Consider the following 17,035-nt stretch of genomic DNA (forward strand, 5'->3'; position numbering starts at 1 on the left):
AGTATTTTTTCTTGTCGATGTTTTGGAGTCTGGAATCTAGATACAATGTGTTTTTTTTCCAGTGTTGGAGGATCGCTCAATTCTCCCATTGTATTCTTTGTCTATTGCTGTGTCTATCAATTTTAACAATCAGCCCGCAGGAGAATGCAACAGTTCGAGAAACGACGCAGAGAAACGCGGAAGACAGCCGCGGTCCGATTTCCGCGCAACAGGTTACTATTGAACTTACTACGCTTTCGAGGGCTTCGGCGGGTGGCGGGGGCCTGCGGCTCCGGGGGGGGGGGTGGCTAGGGGAAGGGGGAAGGGGGGAAAGCAGGATCTCGGAGCCGGGCGCGTGTAATCTCGGCGTGTTTATTCGCCCTCACCCTGGAGCGGAGCAGAGCCAAAGACTTAGAGCGTGAATTCCGTCATCGCCATCGCTCGCGCTCGCCAGGCTCGGATTTCGAAAACCGAGTCAGCGAGAGAATTGGACGAACGGACATCCCGGGGAGATTAATTCTACAATGAGGGAGGAAAAAACGTTGGCTCGCGTTGCCCTCGAGGGGGGTTGAGCCCTCGGCCTCAGGTAGCAGCGGTGTTTGATTAACCGGATCGAAGAGACTTCTGAGCTGACCGAGAGACTCGGGACCTCGGTAACCGGATTCCAAGAAACTCGGCGGCCGCCGTTTTTCCGGGTTTGGAATGGACCACTAGACAAGGTACGAATTTCAGCATTCTGATACATGTTTCTTAACCAAAATTTCACGTAAAACACGATGCACACAACGAAAATTACCGAAATTAACTCCTTACGAAGATATTTAATGATTCTTGATGCGTGAATTCAAGCCACCCGCTCATGAAAACTCAATGCTCTACGCGATTCACATCGCGCGCTAAACGTTATCATGACAGTCTCTGAGATATAAAAATCTGACAACCTCAATCTTGACGCTTTGGCTCAGTTGTTGCAAATTGATTATAGTTTAAACAACACATGATGGGAAATGAACATTGCTCGATTGAGAAGCTTGCTGAAACCGTTGTAGTGCGCGATTTGACTCACGTAGAGCTTTGAGTTTCTTGTGAGCGGGCAGTTCAAATTCCTCTTAATCAGTGCGAAATAAAAACGTTAATATCTTCGTTAGAAGTTGATTTCGGTAATTTTCGTAGTGTGAATCGTGTTCTACGTGAAATTCTGGTTAAGAAACATGTATCAGATTGCTTAAATTCGTACCTTGTCTAGTGGTCCATTGTGACATTCCGTGCAGAAACGTCGTAGAGGCTGTGCAGTGCTGCACTGAAAAAAAAAAGTTCAGTCGCACTGCAAAAAAAAACACATTGGATCTAGCGGTATAGAGCGGATGGTTGAGAGTTCACGCCTCGCGCGATGGCGCCTTCAATTCTGCATATAGGCAACAGGGACATCCATCGAGCACGAATAGTTGTATCTCTGCGCCGTCAACAACGCGAGTCCTTTCCCTTGCTTTGCTTTCATGTTGTGATCTGCTAAGGAGAAACGCCGCGCCGTAGGAAAATCCGAATGTTGCCAAATCTCCGTTTATAAAACATTCATTTTAGAGGAGATTTAAGAATATTATTCATTGAAATTTTCAGATGGTGTAGATTAAATTGCGATGTAAATATCACTTCTTTTGTTAACTTTATCGGTCATACTTTATCAAATTTTGTGAAAACTTTTTCTTACCGATTATAATTGATCACTGGAAAAAAAAAAAAAACATATTGGATCTAGAGTCCAGACTCTTGAAAAAATACCGGATTTGTGCTTGAATCAAAACTAAATCCGCTTAAATTAAGAGGCTTGGTTCTTGATTTAAGCTAGATTCTGATTGAATCAAGAGTACTTTTTCTTGTCGTATCCCGTTTGCAGGTTTCAAAATCTTCGCTCCCATTTTATTTCAGCTAGGTAGAACAAAATTACGCTATCACTTGAAATTTTCGAGGAGAGGAAAGAGAAATCGGGAAAGTTCTCAAGGAACAACGTTAAGAGCTTTTCATATGGAAAAATATAATTAGACAAGGAGTTTAAGTCAAGAGACGCGTTCCTGAAGTTTAACGGTCGATGTGCTTCAGAGACTCCATATAGCTATCTTCCCAATTGTGAAAAAGCTACGTTCGGAAGTCAACGCCCAGATTCATCTGATTATGACCGATGGACAAATTTATAAATTGGTCCAGCAATCATAACCTAATTTGAAAAACTCGCCTGGCAAAGCACTGACCCCGACAGTCGTCAGTCATCGCTGGGCAAATTTTATTTGATACTTTCCTCAACAAGTTGTTCATCAACTACCATGGTGGAAGGAGGGAGGCGTCAGGCAACCATTAGATGTTGATCTCTGCATTTCTTTCCTAACTTGCTTTTGACAAAAGTTTTATTTTTGCGAGAAAAATTTTTTTCTTTGGACTTTGTGAGACCGGACAACCTTTAGAAAAAATATTACCTGGGCGACCGTTAAGAGAAGGGCACAATGCTGGCTCTCTTCTCCTGAGGATCATTGAATATTTTATTGCTGTTTTTATTCATTTGACGAGCCCTTAATATTTACCGACTCTTTGTTTGTTGATAATATTATGATTAATTTTGTATAACTGAATGTGATACGTACTGGATGGCCTGACATACAAGGTTATGTTCTAGTCACTCCTAAAAAAAAGAGAAACGTTAAGACTTTCTTTGATTCAATTGTGAATAAAATTCGGTGAAACGTGTAAAAAAATACCTGCATGAACTCTCAGCGAAATTTGATTTCATGCAGCAGAAATTCAACTTCTGCAGGTCCATACGGCGGTAACGAAACTATTTAATAAAATTTGGGAAGCCCCATCTTAAACCCCACTTTGTCCGCTTTGCACGGTTCATTGACTTCACCGTTGTTCGGAACGCGAAACAGAGTTAGCCGAATTTTAGTGAGCTCGGCGTAGGGTTTAGCGGGTCGAGTCGGAACAGAAAACAGCTGTATACAGAGCTTAACGGTGTAGGCGCGCGGTGTCGGGCGGCCATTCCGCCATTCATTTGCAAATGAAACACTACATTATCAGATTCGGGAATTTATGGCCCACTCTGCCATTAAAAGGGCTCGCACGGAGCCACTCCGGTACTGCCGTCCCCCAGGTGCCGCCGGATTTCACCGGCACCTGATCATACTGCCGTGCTAAGGAAAAACGACCTAATAGCCTTCAGACGTTGCCAAAATTTCCTTTGACGTCGAGAATTTTTGGGAAAATTTGTGAGTATTTTTCCTCTGATTTTTGGGAGGATGTTGGTCGTAATTGGATCGAAAATGTTTGAAGATCTCAATGAAAAATACGCATAACTTTTCTGCATAGTAAATATTTGCTGATGTAAATTTGGCAATAATGGAATGTTCATACGGGTTTTTCCTCAGCATACTGCTCAGTGGCATGACATGAATTGCGATTTATCGAATGTTATGCCATTTAAACCTATGGTAAAGAATCGATTATAAGGTGTTCGCTGCGAACACCCTGTTTATCGATCCTTTTTCCACAGGTTTAAACGGCATAAAAATCGATATATCGCAATCCACGCCACGCCACTGATACTGCTATTTGCAGAGATCGTAACCTCGCTCAATCACCCTCTTTTGTCGTCGAAAAAGTCATCCAAAATATTAAATAATGTAAAATTTTTACACAAATTTATTTCAATTATGTGTGGTGTTATGTATAATTTTTTATGGTGATCCAACCGCGTTTATTTAGCAGAGGTTCAACTCTGAAAAAACGAAAATTCATTTTTTCGTTTTAAATTTTAAAAATGATTTAATTTCGTCTGAGAGGGGATTTCTTCATCTATTCAAGACGAAAATGTAAGACCTAACTCGAAACTTGATCTATCTTAGCTTCAAATTAAATGGCATTCAAAAAGACCTCTCGCAGCGCCCGAGATTGAAGCACTCGACGGCAAGTAAAAGATCCTGAAGACAACACAAAAGCAACAATACGTACTTAGTGTACGATTAGATGTATTACGCAAACTTGAAGACATGCATTTACACGTAAGAAAACACTCGCTTATACTGCCGTGCTAGAGGAAGAACGCCGTATGAGCCTTCAGAAGTTGCCAAGTTTCCTTCCATAAAAACTGAATTTATTAGGAAAATTGAGAATATTTTTTTCTAAAATTTTCAGAACATTTTGCACGCAATGTAATATAAAATATCTGAACATTTTAAAGAAAAAGGTGCATGAGTGTCGTCAATAATACATGTTTTATCACGGGAAATTTGGCAACTCTCGAATGTTCAAACAGCGTTTTTCCTTAGCACGGCAGTATATTATGAAGATACCAAAACTCATGTCCGGGGTTTCAACCCCATTTGGCAACCTTCGGATACACGGTTTAATTTATCGCGCGACGCGTAAACACATTAAGATTAGGACGCAGGTTCGGTTTTAGGGCTTTTTGGAAATCCTCCGCAGAGCTCCTGAGATTTTTTTCACGGCTCCCTTATCCCACACTGCTCCAAGACAAGATTTACGCGCCCTTTCAATATGACCCAGGAACTACCTAGTCTCCCGTTCACGGGGCACCGAAAAAAAGGACACTAACAGGCGCATTAGTTTTGAGCCCCGGGGTTTGAACTCTAAAACCTGCCGTTTTTTCTTTTCCCCGCTAAAAATTATTAAATTATTATTTTCCTCCAAAATTGTTTCTAACTAGTTTGTTATTGCCCACCGATCAAGCACGAATCAGCGTGATGTGAAGTGCACAAAAAATGGCAAATTTTTTTCAAGACAGCCGTAGGTGCATGAGAGCCAATGAAAACAGTGCATTCAAGAGGAATGCCGCCCTCATCTGCCGATTTCTAACCTGGGAATGTGTTTGTTGTGTGTCCAAAACGCAACCACGAAAGCATGCAGAAGATAGCACTTGCGGCTGTCTTGCCTAACAATAACCTAACATGAAAATGAAAAATAGCCTTTTATGTAATATAAATAAAATCAGTCGATTTTTAATCATCCAAACGATTTCTAGGAGTCTTTCAGACGATTAGTGGCAATTTCACAAAGAACGGAGGCTTCTTTCAATAAAATTTTCCGGTCAGAAACTTCTGAGCCCGTTTTCTCAAAACTTCATTTTTGCACTTACGGCTCTCTTCGCTATCACGGCAGAATAGCTGATGTGGCTCGATTCCTCTCTGTTTAATGCGGTCCATCTGATTGCGGATTTTTGCGAATACCGGGAGATGTGCGAATCCTCCTATTTTGTCTCTGGTCCTGACAGTGCGAACCGGCAGCAGCGAGGAGTTGCTTTGAGCGCGCTTACTCGCTCGCTCGCTCGCTCCTGGCGAACATGCATGCGAAATGACTTCAAAGTAAAGGGGTTTATCGGCCTCACCCCCCCCCCCTCTTCCTCCTCTAGAACTTGTTCAATCGCAGGGATTGGGATTAGCGGTCATAGTTCCGCCCCACTCCGGCCAGCTCGGCTCTCTCCCAGCGAGGCTCAGGGCGACCTGACCTTGTATTGTATCGTACTGAGGAAAAACACCGTATGAGCATTCAAACGTCGTCAGATTCCCTTCAATAATCCCCGGATTTACTGGGAAAATATTGAATATTTTTCTTCAAAATTTTTAGAGAATTTTGTACGCAAGTTAATCTAAAAGATCTGAAAATTTCAAGGAAAAATATCTATAACTTTCCTCAAAAATGAACATTTTATTGGTATAAAATTTGGCAACTATCGAATGTTCATACGGCGTTTTCCCTGCGCACGGTAGTATTGTATCGTAGTTCTTTCTGCTTAGAAATATTAAAGAGGGTAATGTAGATCCCAGTGGCGTGGCGTGCTTTGCGATGTATCGATTGTTATGGCGTTCAAACCAATGGAAATGGATCGATAAACAGGGTGTTCGCAGCGAACACCTTAATAATAGATTCTGCACCATAGGTTTAAATGGCATAACAATCGATACATCGCAATTCATGCCACGCAACTGGTATATCCTCATCTTACTGATTTAGGAGGGCCGTTGTGCAATATGAGCGAGAGCTTTCTCTCGAAACTTCTTCTTTTCGACTGGGAACCTCTCAGCAATAACCATATCCGAGTCAAACTAAAAACAAACTTCAGAAAAGATGCTTTCGTCAATTTTTCTCTTGTCTCGGACCAAATCCATCGGGAATATACAGGCTAAGGGCAACAACATCGTCGAAAGCAAGTTGAATAAATCCAATTTGATCCAACCAAAGCTGTCAGTCGGCTTTGTGGTGATTGTTGATTAAAACAAGTAACGCTTAAATCTACCAGAGACCTGAAACATTGAAACTGCGAGCTTACTTTTCCCCACTTCGCCTTAACTCGTAGAAGTAGGCCAGAGGGCATGCTGCAGTTAGAAGCATGCAAGTTAGAACTACCTATACTAGTCATTCGATTACGATGCCACAATCCAGGCGCATGATACAACTATTCGAACTCGAGGGCTATATCCGTGTTGCGTACACGAATAAATGAAGGCGCACGGGGGGCCACTTTTTTTAAGTTCCAGAACGCGATCGGCTCTTGAATCGATATGTTCTGTTCCTTCCAATATTATTTGAATCAGTGATTTCGAAAACACACCAACTCGGTTTTTTTTCGATTTTCACTTTTTTACGGTTTAGTAACATTTATGGGTAGAATCACCTGCACGGAAAAGGAAATTTCGAAATTGCAATCGGAAGTGCTCGAAACAGCGACGGGAAAAGGGAAGAATCGAGGTATTTCATTGGAAATACCAATTTTTGGTCGTTTCAAGGGAAACGGGTGACCATCCGATTTTGATGTCTTCTTTTTTCGGTTCGGTATACCTTGTACCGACAAGTTATTATATAAATATTCAAGCGTTATTCAGGTCGAAAAATATAAATTTTTCTGGGCAGACTATAAAAAATCAGTATCTGAAAGTCGGTGAGAACGAAAACACACCAACTCGGAAATTTTTAAACGCTTAATTCTCTGTCATCAAACATGGTGTATTGATTTCAACTTGGTGCTTTACAAAGTCTCTGAGTACTTGTCCTTTGGCAGCAAACAGATTTTTATTTAACTAACTTCTTCGCCCGCTGCGCAGTTTTAGGTGTTTCCGGAACAATTTTTTTTCCCGAGTTGATGTGTTTTCGAACTCACTGATTCATTTATTGATCAAGATCATACGATGACGATTCAACAACTGACCCGCAGGTGTGTCACACACCTGAATGACGCACGCATGTCGCGCACTTTCCCGCTCATTCGATTTACGGGTCTCCTCCCCGTCCCCGAGCCCACCCTCCCCCTCGAAAATCCCTTTCAATTACCGGCTAATTCCCGCGTCCGATCGCCGGTGTCATATTCGCGAGTTTTCTCGTCGTCCCTGCGGGGGGAAAATCCTATTAATCGTGACCACTTGGCACCCCTGCATCTGATCCGCCGCTAGTCACTCCTGTTCCGATCATCGATCACGTGGTCTCAGCGGCTTGTTGTTGTGGCGCCGGGGAGGGCAAACAGAACAGTGTTGCCGTATAGTGTGGATAAAACCTAAATTATTTGCACAGCAGTGGAGGCTAGAGAAAATGGACCACGTTTAGCAGAAAGAAACCAGGCCACATCGCTATTACCAAAAATTGGGAAATATGATTTATTACAAGAAAACGGCTGTGCGGATTTTTCTGCACATTTCAGTAAATTTGCTGCATGGTACGAAGCAAATTCCTTAAAAATTTCAAAAAAATCCGCACTAACGTTCGCTTATAAAAAATTAAGTTGTTCAATATTTGGCAATAACCGATGTGACTTGGTTCCTTTCTGCATAACGCGATTCAAATACACTGGAAAAAAAGTAGCTTGGATCTAGGGTCCAGACTCTTGAAAACAATGACAAGAAAAAGTACTCTTGATTCAATCAGATTTAAGCTTACAAAAATCAAAAGGAAATCCGCTAAAATTAAGAGGCTTGGTTCTTGATTTAAGCTAAAATCCAATCGAATCAAGAGTATTTTTTCTTGTCAAGGTTTTTAAGAGTCTGGACTCTAGATCCAAGCGACTTCTTTTTCCAGTGTACACTACAGGGGCCCTTCACTAACGCTCAAAGCAATGAAATCTGCTAAGGAAAAAAATAGGTTCGGAGGTCCACCCTCCACCCTCCTTTCCCTTGAAGATGGTCACCGATCATCATTTTAATGCATGAAATCGAATAACATTTGCCAAATGATGACTGATGAATGTCGGGGTGAGCACTTGGTCACGCGAGTTTTTGCGGAAAAGGTTGGGGTCTCTAAAATATCGACGATGAAAGCACCAGACTACGTATTTCGGATTGCGACGCTGTAGACTTCCTGTCTTACTTCATTTTTCAAATGGAAAACTACTGAAAGTTAATTCTTGAAAACTTCCCTGTTTTTTCTTCTCTGCGCGAAAAAAACTCTAAGAATCAAGAAAGTATGTTGATTTCTTATTCTCCTTCAAAAAAATAAAATAGGAGCGGAGATTTTTAAGTACCGCAAACGAGAAACGTGGTCTGGTTGTTTCACCGTCCACTGGGAAAAAAAAAAACACATTGGATTTAGAGTCCAGACTCTTGAAAACATTGACAAGAAAAAATACTCTGATTCGGATTTTTGCTTAAATCAAAAGGAAATCCGCTTAAATTAAGAGGCTTGGTTCTTGATTTAAGCAAAAATCCCATTGAATCAAGAGTTTTTTTCTTATCGATGTTTTTAAGAGTCTGGACTCTAGATCCAATGTGTTTTTTTCTCCAGTGTACTGTACCTGAGAAAAATTCAGCTATTACGTTTTGAAAAAAAGTGGGTCAGGTCATGGAAGAAAAATTCGCTTATGGTGACAAAGGCAGATGGTCCAATCTTGCACAAAAAAACCGGCAACGAGTGCAGAGAGGTGTGACAGCTTTGGAGGGTTGAAAGCACCGACCGAGCGTGGATCTCTTGTGGTGGCTGAGGCATGACAAGAGAGGGGGGGGGGGCATACTGAAGCACTTGGGGATGGGGTAGGGGGCGAGGGGTTATCCAGATTGGTGACACGAGCATGTAAGTAAATGAGTGCATTAACTGTCCACTATGGAGGTGATTGGAATTGCGCCGTGCATAATTTGTACAACGCAATAGAAACGCATAAACTACGCGTAAATCTCTATTGCGACGACATAGAGCGACTGTAATTGGTCCGTCGCACACAGGAAACATCTCATCTTTCCGTAAGGAAAATGAAACGGAAATCATATGAAGCACATCAGAAATTGCATCGATTTACGATTGGACCGCGTTAAGCAGAAAGGGACCAAGTCACATCAGCTACCGCCAAATTTCATTGGGCCCTTTCATTTTTTACATGGAACTGGTTGTGCAGATTTGTGTACAAATTTCAGCAAATTTTCTATGTAGTACGAAAAAAATTCCTTAAAATGTTCAAAGGAATCCGCACAAACGCTCTCTTGTTAAAAATTAAATTGCCCCGTTTTTGGCGATAGCTGATATGGCTTGGTTCCAATGTGCTAAACGCGGTCCAATTTGAAACGAAAGATTAGGGTAGTTAACAGCGCACGTTTTCAAATTTACCAAGATGAGATATTAGTCCTCTTTTAATGATATATTAAATATTTCTTTGTTTTTTGCAGTATTGGAGCGAGACGGTTTTGATGGAGAACACCCGTTTTATTTTGCTGTTGTAGCCGAGGATCCTAACATTAATACTGCAGACGGTAAGATCCAAATTCGATTCATTGCGAACAGGAAAGCCAATTTTTTCCCGCAACTGGTCACTAACACGGGCATTTCAAACTTCATTTTCTGGAAGTTCGAAGTTAATTAAGCTCTGGAGTTGAACCTTCTGGAGTATTTTGGCCCTAAATGGCAGAGAAACTCCGTTTTGAAAATGCCCAAAATCGAACCCGCTAGAGATGTTGTTTTTGGCGGGCTCAATAATGACGAGTCCAGGTGGGGGTGCATCGTTTTCTGATTGGATGAACTCACGAAAAGCTATGTAGGCATCGACTTGTTACACCAACTCAACATCAAATTCTGAGAAAATCTCAAAAAGTGATGTTGATATTTTTCTCCTTTAAAAAATAAAACAGCAGCGAAAATTATTAGACACCGCAAACGAGATGCAGGATTTTGGAATTTCATCAAATACATAGTTTAAAGGCGTTGAGTGGTTTTAGTTCTGTCAAAAAAATAACACGAAAGAAAATTCGGCAACGTTAAAAGTCGTTTAAATTTGCCAGAATAACAAAAATTGATTCAAGCGATTCGATAGAAAAATTTCAATATGCGAGAAGAGCCTGAAATTTGCCCGCCGTGACATTTAATTATATTGCTCTTTTTACTGCTGAAAAGGACTAAAAGGCAAATGCAGAACTCCTCGGAAAATGACAACCGAAGTCATATTTTTCCCTTCAGGGAAGTTGGGACCGACGCGGTAGCTTTTCACGAGACGGATATTAGATTTGTTCTCGGCTCGAACTTTAGTTCCTCTCGCTTATACGTTCGCAAAAACGCTCAAACGAATATATGCTCTTAATTCCGCGCAACAAAGTAAAATCCAATCCGAAACTCTTTCTAGGTCAATCCGAGCGTATATCCGAACAATGGAGCGAAATCCAATCCAAAACACGTTCTAGGCAGTGGCGTGGCGTGAATGATCGATTATCGATATTTGCTCATTTGAAGCTATGGTAAAGAATCGATTATTAAGGTGTTCGCTGCGAACACCCTGTTTATCGATCCTTCTTCATAGGTTTAAATGCCAGATCAATCGATATATCGCAAAGCACGCCACGCCACTGGTTCTAGGTCAAGAGTCTTCAACCTTAGCGCCTAGCCAAGTCAGCTTTTTGCGGCGCGGGTGTTCAGAATGACAAAACTTCCGAGAGATGATTTGCAAATTTCGGGAGAAAAATTGAACGGTTTCGAGAAAAAGGACCTATCGCCGTTAGGAACGAAGTTCACATAGGTCCTTTTGCATGGATTCGTCCGGGCGGGAAAGTATTCGCGTCTGTACAAACAAGACGGCGTAAGTTTTCGGAAGTCAAAGGCGGACGCCGCGCAAATACAAAACAAACAGCCTCGCCACTCAAACTTCGGTCGGAGATCGCACAGTGCCTTTAAAAAAAGTGAACGAGAAAAGAAACAGCAAAATAATGGAACACTAGACAAGGTACGAATTTAAGCAATCTGATACATGTTCCTTAAACAGAATTTCACGTAAAACACGATCCGTAACGAAAATTACTGAAACCAACTCCTAACGAAGATATTAACGGTTTTATTTCACATCGGTTACGAGGAATTTGAACTGCCCGCTCACAAGAAACTCAAAGCTCTACGTGAGTCAAATCGCGCACTACAACGGTTTCAGCAAGCTTCTCAATCGAGCAACGTTCATTTCCCACCATGAATTGTTCAAACTATTAGCGATTTTCCAAAACTGAGCAGCGTCAAGATCGACGTTGCCAGATTTTTATATCGCAAAGATTGTCATGATAACGTTTAACGTGCGATGTGAATCACGTAGAGCATTGAGTTTTCATGAGAGAATGGTTTGAATTTACGCATCAAGAATCATTAAGTATCTTCGTAAAGAGTTGATTTTGATAATTTTTGTTGTGCGCATCCTGTTTTACGTAAAATTTTGGGGAAGGAACATAAATCAGAATGCTGAAATTTTTACCTTGTCTAGTGGTCCATTCGGGTTGATAGCTCGTACATCAGGCGTTCAGAAACTAAGCTTGCTTCACGGTGTTTCATTTATTTCCCTACCCAGATAGTCGTTTTCATACATGCGACAGGAGTGGTACACGATTGAAAATATCCGTGTTCAGTGAACTCTTGTTACGTGCTTATCTTCATGTCTGATCAACGCAAAGGACGATAGGGTCGACGATCCAGGTTCGATCCTGGCGGCTAGTAACTAAATTTCACGAAGTTGCAGATTTACAACACAAATATTTGGTCACTTCAACACAAAGAATTGGTCGATCTGACACAGGGAAAACTAAACTAAGAAATTAAAAAAAATACCAACAGCTTCTGTTACTTTGTGTTTAACTTCCCACATGACAAAAAAATTCGGTAACTTTTCTTACTCTGTAACATCGCATCGCAAAATCGTCACCTACCGGCCAAAGTACCACATGCGCCATGCGACGTTTAAACATTTTCACCGCCATTTTATTTTTTTACGGAGAAACTGTTGGTTGAATCTGTTTGAAAATTTCACCGTATTTTATCGGCAGCACAAAGAAAATTCGGTGAAACTTTCGGACAGCTGCTTTCAACAACTTCTCTGCAAAAAAATAAAATGGCTTCGGAAATTTGTAAACGCCGCATGGCGCTTGAGACACTTTGGCCGGAAGGTGACGAGATGCAGATCAGCCGTGCTGAAGTGCCGAAGGGTGAGATACTATCATTAAAATTCTTCACCTTTGTGCGACGGGGATGAAAATTGAGCAGTTCAAAGGCGTGAGGGCGCTTTCGGATTCCTGTCACAAGATGGCCGGGGGGGGGGGGGGAGGGGCAGGCAGTGCGGAGCGGAAAGGAGGGAAAAGAACGGCCCACCGCATCGCGAACCGCCGACACCTCAGCCCTCAGCTTAGAGTTCCCTGCCGATGCGCAATATTACATTCTTGCCCATGATTTATGAATGATAATAAACACACCGTCGTGCATGTTTAACGAGGCCCAAACAGAAACAACAAGCGTCGACGCACACGCGCCGGGAGGGAAATCCAACAGTCGAAATTTAGACGTATTTCTATCAAACAGAACTATGTGCATTATGACGTGAGCCCTGTTGTGCACATATTCTTATGGATCTCAGGGCTCATGTCTTAATGCACATAATTCTGTTTGGCAGAGATACATCCATTTGTCGTTCCCCCACGAAAGAACGTAACCACCTTTAAACGGACGTACAGACGCATTTAGTGGTGACGTCACGGAGCGATATTGTTGGTTCGATATCTCGAAAGTCGAAATGTGCCCCAACAAACAAACATAACCTCCAAAATGAACAATTGATGAAAGAATGCTAAAACTAGCCCAAAACTGAAACATTAATCCATGAGACCGTAAAATTATGAAAGCTGGTTATTTTCCAAAACGTTTGAGACCACATACACACGGATTGATAAAATAAGCTCGTGACATAGTACTTAGTCTTCGGACGAACGTTGAGTTCGTTTGTTGGGGCACATTTCGACTTTCGAGATATTGAAATTCAATCGAGATGTGACGTCACACTAAATGCGTCTATTTCTATCAAACAGAACTATGTGCAGGGGGAAAGATGGGGTGCGCTCGTTAGTAACCGGGCCAGAAGAATGAATGGGAAATATAAAGCGCCCGTGACGAAGCCGCCGTCGCGCCTCATCCACCTGCCGCTTAACTCATGAGCCCTGTCCACAAGGCTCTAGATACACGCCCACGGCTCATACACTGTGCACAAGGTTCTGTTTGACAGAACTGAGTTTGTCTTGATGTAGACGTGGACTCTCAGGGTAGGGTGGGATATCCCCTCCATTTTGGCCTAAACTTGAGAGCTTTTTTGAGCTTGGGAGTTGATTTCAGAGAAAACCAGTGGGTCCATCGTGTTTCTCGCGAACTTTTACATAAGAATCAACAGTCAAATCGCAAATTCCTCACACATGCAACATCTCCATTCTGTCAAATGTCCAGTTAACGATGCTTAACAGTTTTCTAGCCAATATACGATTTGCGGGTGGAAATCTTGAAACGTTGAAAAATGGATACGTCATTCTGTCTGAGAGACGACGATATATCAGAAAAAAAATTTGCTTAATAATGATCAACAGTTAGCAGTTTTCTTGTACATACCTACAAAATTTGAGGGTGAAAATTTTGCAAAGTTTAAATGTGGACACGCCATTTTCTCTGAAAGACGATGATGCACGAGCCTCGCACGAGAGTAATTGCATCACTTGTTCCGTCAGAACTATACATTTCATGGAACTGCAATCTTCAAACCAGCATAAATACGGATCATTGTTTTCTTCTCCATTTTTGGGCGTTATTATTTTTTAAATGTTTGCGGACACTCCATTAAGTATCTTATCAGTATCTAAATTTCTGAATCGGAATTTCTCTAAATTTCTCATCTGAATGATCGTGACTAGTGTTGCACCAAACAGCTTATCTCTTGGAGGGAAAATTGTGCTCATATGAGCTTTTTCCCTCCTTATTGAGATATTCCGCTTTATGCTGATTTTTAACGCACGTTGGCCAAAAAAATCTAATTAACTATCAAAATTTCGATTTCTCGGCGATAAAGTCCCTTTTTACACAAAAGAATTCAATTTCGAACCAGCGAACCTCAAGTTCCACCCACTGTATTCAGACCATGTAGAATCAAGCGCAGCCTACCCGTCCGGCACACCTTTGAAATGTGCCAATAAATTCTCACGTTTCCCACCGATACCGATCTTGCCCTGTTGAAAAGGCTCAGCACCTCAAAATTGACTTCAGTAACGCCATTGATTTATACTCGAGCAAAGTCGTTAGTGCTCGAATAACTCGAGCTGTTCTTTCTTCAGCGAGTATCCACCTCCGGCAGACGAAACAATTCATCATATGTGTATGATGCATGCATACCGCCTATCCCATGTAGCGGGTCTTTAGACTAAATACATAAAAACGAAATGTGTCGACACCAAAGCTTTGCAGAGTTTTTTTTTCCGGCAAAGCTTTTAAGTTAGCTGTTTGGAAGGCATGGTTCATTTTTAGTAAAATAAGACATACTCTATGAAAAAATACCTAAGGCTATTCGATTGACGCCATATTTTCTTTCAAAGCGACATGCGATGCATCGCATCGATTGATTCCATTTTTCCAGCTACTCGTCACTTTTCTCGAATTTTGAGATCGCAATTCTGTTGCCAGTAGACCAAAAAATTTACTTACCACTTATGACAAACCAATTAAACGTAATATATGCATGGTTTATTAAGAGAGAATATCGCATTTGAGTGCAGTTTCGATATCAGTATCGAATGCGATATTTTTCCTCTAAAAGAACCACGCCTTTATCACGTTGAATTTGTTTGTCAAAATTGGTAAGTGAATTCTTAAGTCTCTTGACAACAGAACTGCGATCTCAAAATTCGAAAAAAATGACAAGTAGCTGAACAAATGGAACTATAATCGATGCGATGTATCGCATGTCGTTCTGACACAAAATATAGCGTCCATCGAATCACCTGCTTAATTTGTTGTCTTAAGGAGCGAATATAGATTCGCGTTTAAATATCATTAAAGGTCTTCGTGCAATTGTTTTAATTGAAGCACATTTCCCTAAAAACCCGGGAATGTTACTAAATCCTATTAAAGTGATAACGCGCAAATAAAACTAAAATAACGAGTTCGATTAGTGTGACTTTGAGACAAAAATAAAACTGACACAAAGTTGCAGCACCGTCTCGCCGTTTTGCGAGAGATTATCTATAGTCCTGAGTTAGAATCACGTTTTTTGTCAAAATGATTAATTGCCCGATAATTAATCATAGCGAAGAATCAGAAATCTCAATGTTTCAGGCTGAAATGTTTCGCTCAGCAGAGCGTGTAAAGCAAAGATGTCATATGGCACCTGCTAAACACTTTTTAATGTCGAAAAAAATTACCATTCTCGTGTAAGAAGTTCACAATAAAATAACATAAAAAAAAATTACCTTCAATTCATAGGTTTTTTCTTAAAATAAATCTCGTTTTTTAGACATTTTCTGTAGTGAACTCATTTATTGGCGTCCTTTCTTTTCATTTTCCCTACATTTTTGGAGAATTTTATAAAAGTTGCAACATCGCGGCTTAAAAAACAAGGTTTCAAAGACGGCCCGATGAGCGCGGGGCGATGAAAGGAGCTGATGGAGAGAGCTATACAAAACGAGGTCCAACCACAAAGCAGCGAGAGATTTTCGAGGGAACTTCAATTGTGCGATGAAAAAGAAGAAAAAAAAACATCAAAAAGAGAAAAAAAACGAGATCCCATCAGGAAATAAGCAAGGGTGTCATATCACGAGGGCTTTAATCTAATTGGATTACGGACACTTCCATTTATTTCGTTTGAAAATGCTACCATCCAAACTTGTAATTTAGTCCGGTAAATCTAGCTTTTCACCTCGGACAAATTAGCACATACTATTCCTTTGGTATATACAGAGTTTTTAGGTACCCAATAAGACAGATAAAAAAGTTTACCGAAAAATTCCATCCGGGAAGTGGTCAAATCGCAATTTTTTTTTCAAAATGGCGGCCTACGGAGATTTTCAAAGAGGACCAACATACAGTTTTTCCTTTAAAATTCAAATGTTATACAACCTAAAACGAAAATACGATGGTCGTTCCAAAAGTAAGTTCCATGGTCTCACCGGTCCAAAACTTCTAACAATAAATGAATTCGGTAAGAAGACAGGCGGTAGCCCTATGCAGCTACTTAACGAGCCTAAGAACTTAAAAATCTGTCTACTATTCGTGAAGGGAGTCCGTTGTACAGAACCGAACTCTTCTCCAAGCGGATCTTCAAATGAAGATTTCCGAATCAGTGTGTTTGAAACGCGGTTTACCACATTTTGCAGCAACCGCTCGGAATTTTTCGCAGAAGTTTTACCTGGCAAAAGCAGGAAAGGCTCTAGAGAGGCTTCCAGCAGGTATCAATGGCTTTCTATGGAGCTTCGGTATTGCAGCTCAAGTTATCAGTATGCAGGAAGAGCAGCATTGATTAGAATTAGCACTGTGAAACTCCTTCAAGTTATACTGCATGCAATTTGATCTGCATATAAGTGCGTTAAGTTGTATTTACAGCCACGACTCTGTATGGGTATGTCAGAGCAAGTAAAATCACTTCCCTTGTTCTCATGGCCCCTAAAATTTTGATTACCTACTCTAAAATAGACTGCATTTTGCAATTAGGAAGTGATATTTTAGACTCATTTTGGAAACAAATATGTGCTTTAGATGTTACTACACGTTTCCTGTTTCTGCCGCTTCTTCTCCTTATTGTTATTATTATTATTATTCTCAT

General features: G+C 41.0%; 2 protein-coding genes across 3 annotated transcripts in view; one reads left to right on the forward strand and one right to left on the reverse strand.

The window, feature by feature from the left end:
• The window catches only part of LOC109038773 (gastrin/cholecystokinin type B receptor), a 288,606-nt gene that overhangs the window by 212,131 nt on the left and 59,440 nt on the right, over window positions 1–17,035 (reverse strand). The gene's annotated exons all lie outside the window — the stretch shown is intronic.
• LOC109038774 (thialysine N-epsilon-acetyltransferase) overlaps window positions 1–17,035 on the forward strand; it is a 63,816-nt gene that overhangs the window by 30,425 nt on the left and 16,356 nt on the right. The window contains exon 3 of the mRNA XM_019053963.2: window positions 9,621–9,704. Coding sequence (XP_018909508.2) covers window positions 9,621–9,704 — 84 coding nt within the window. The remainder of the gene's footprint in view (window positions 1–9,620; window positions 9,705–17,035) is intronic.

The sequence above is a fragment of the Bemisia tabaci genome, chromosome 8 (genome assembly GCF_918797505.1).
Source record: "Bemisia tabaci chromosome 8, PGI_BMITA_v3".
In the NCBI taxonomy this organism is placed as follows: domain Eukaryota; kingdom Metazoa; phylum Arthropoda; class Insecta; order Hemiptera; family Aleyrodidae; genus Bemisia; species Bemisia tabaci.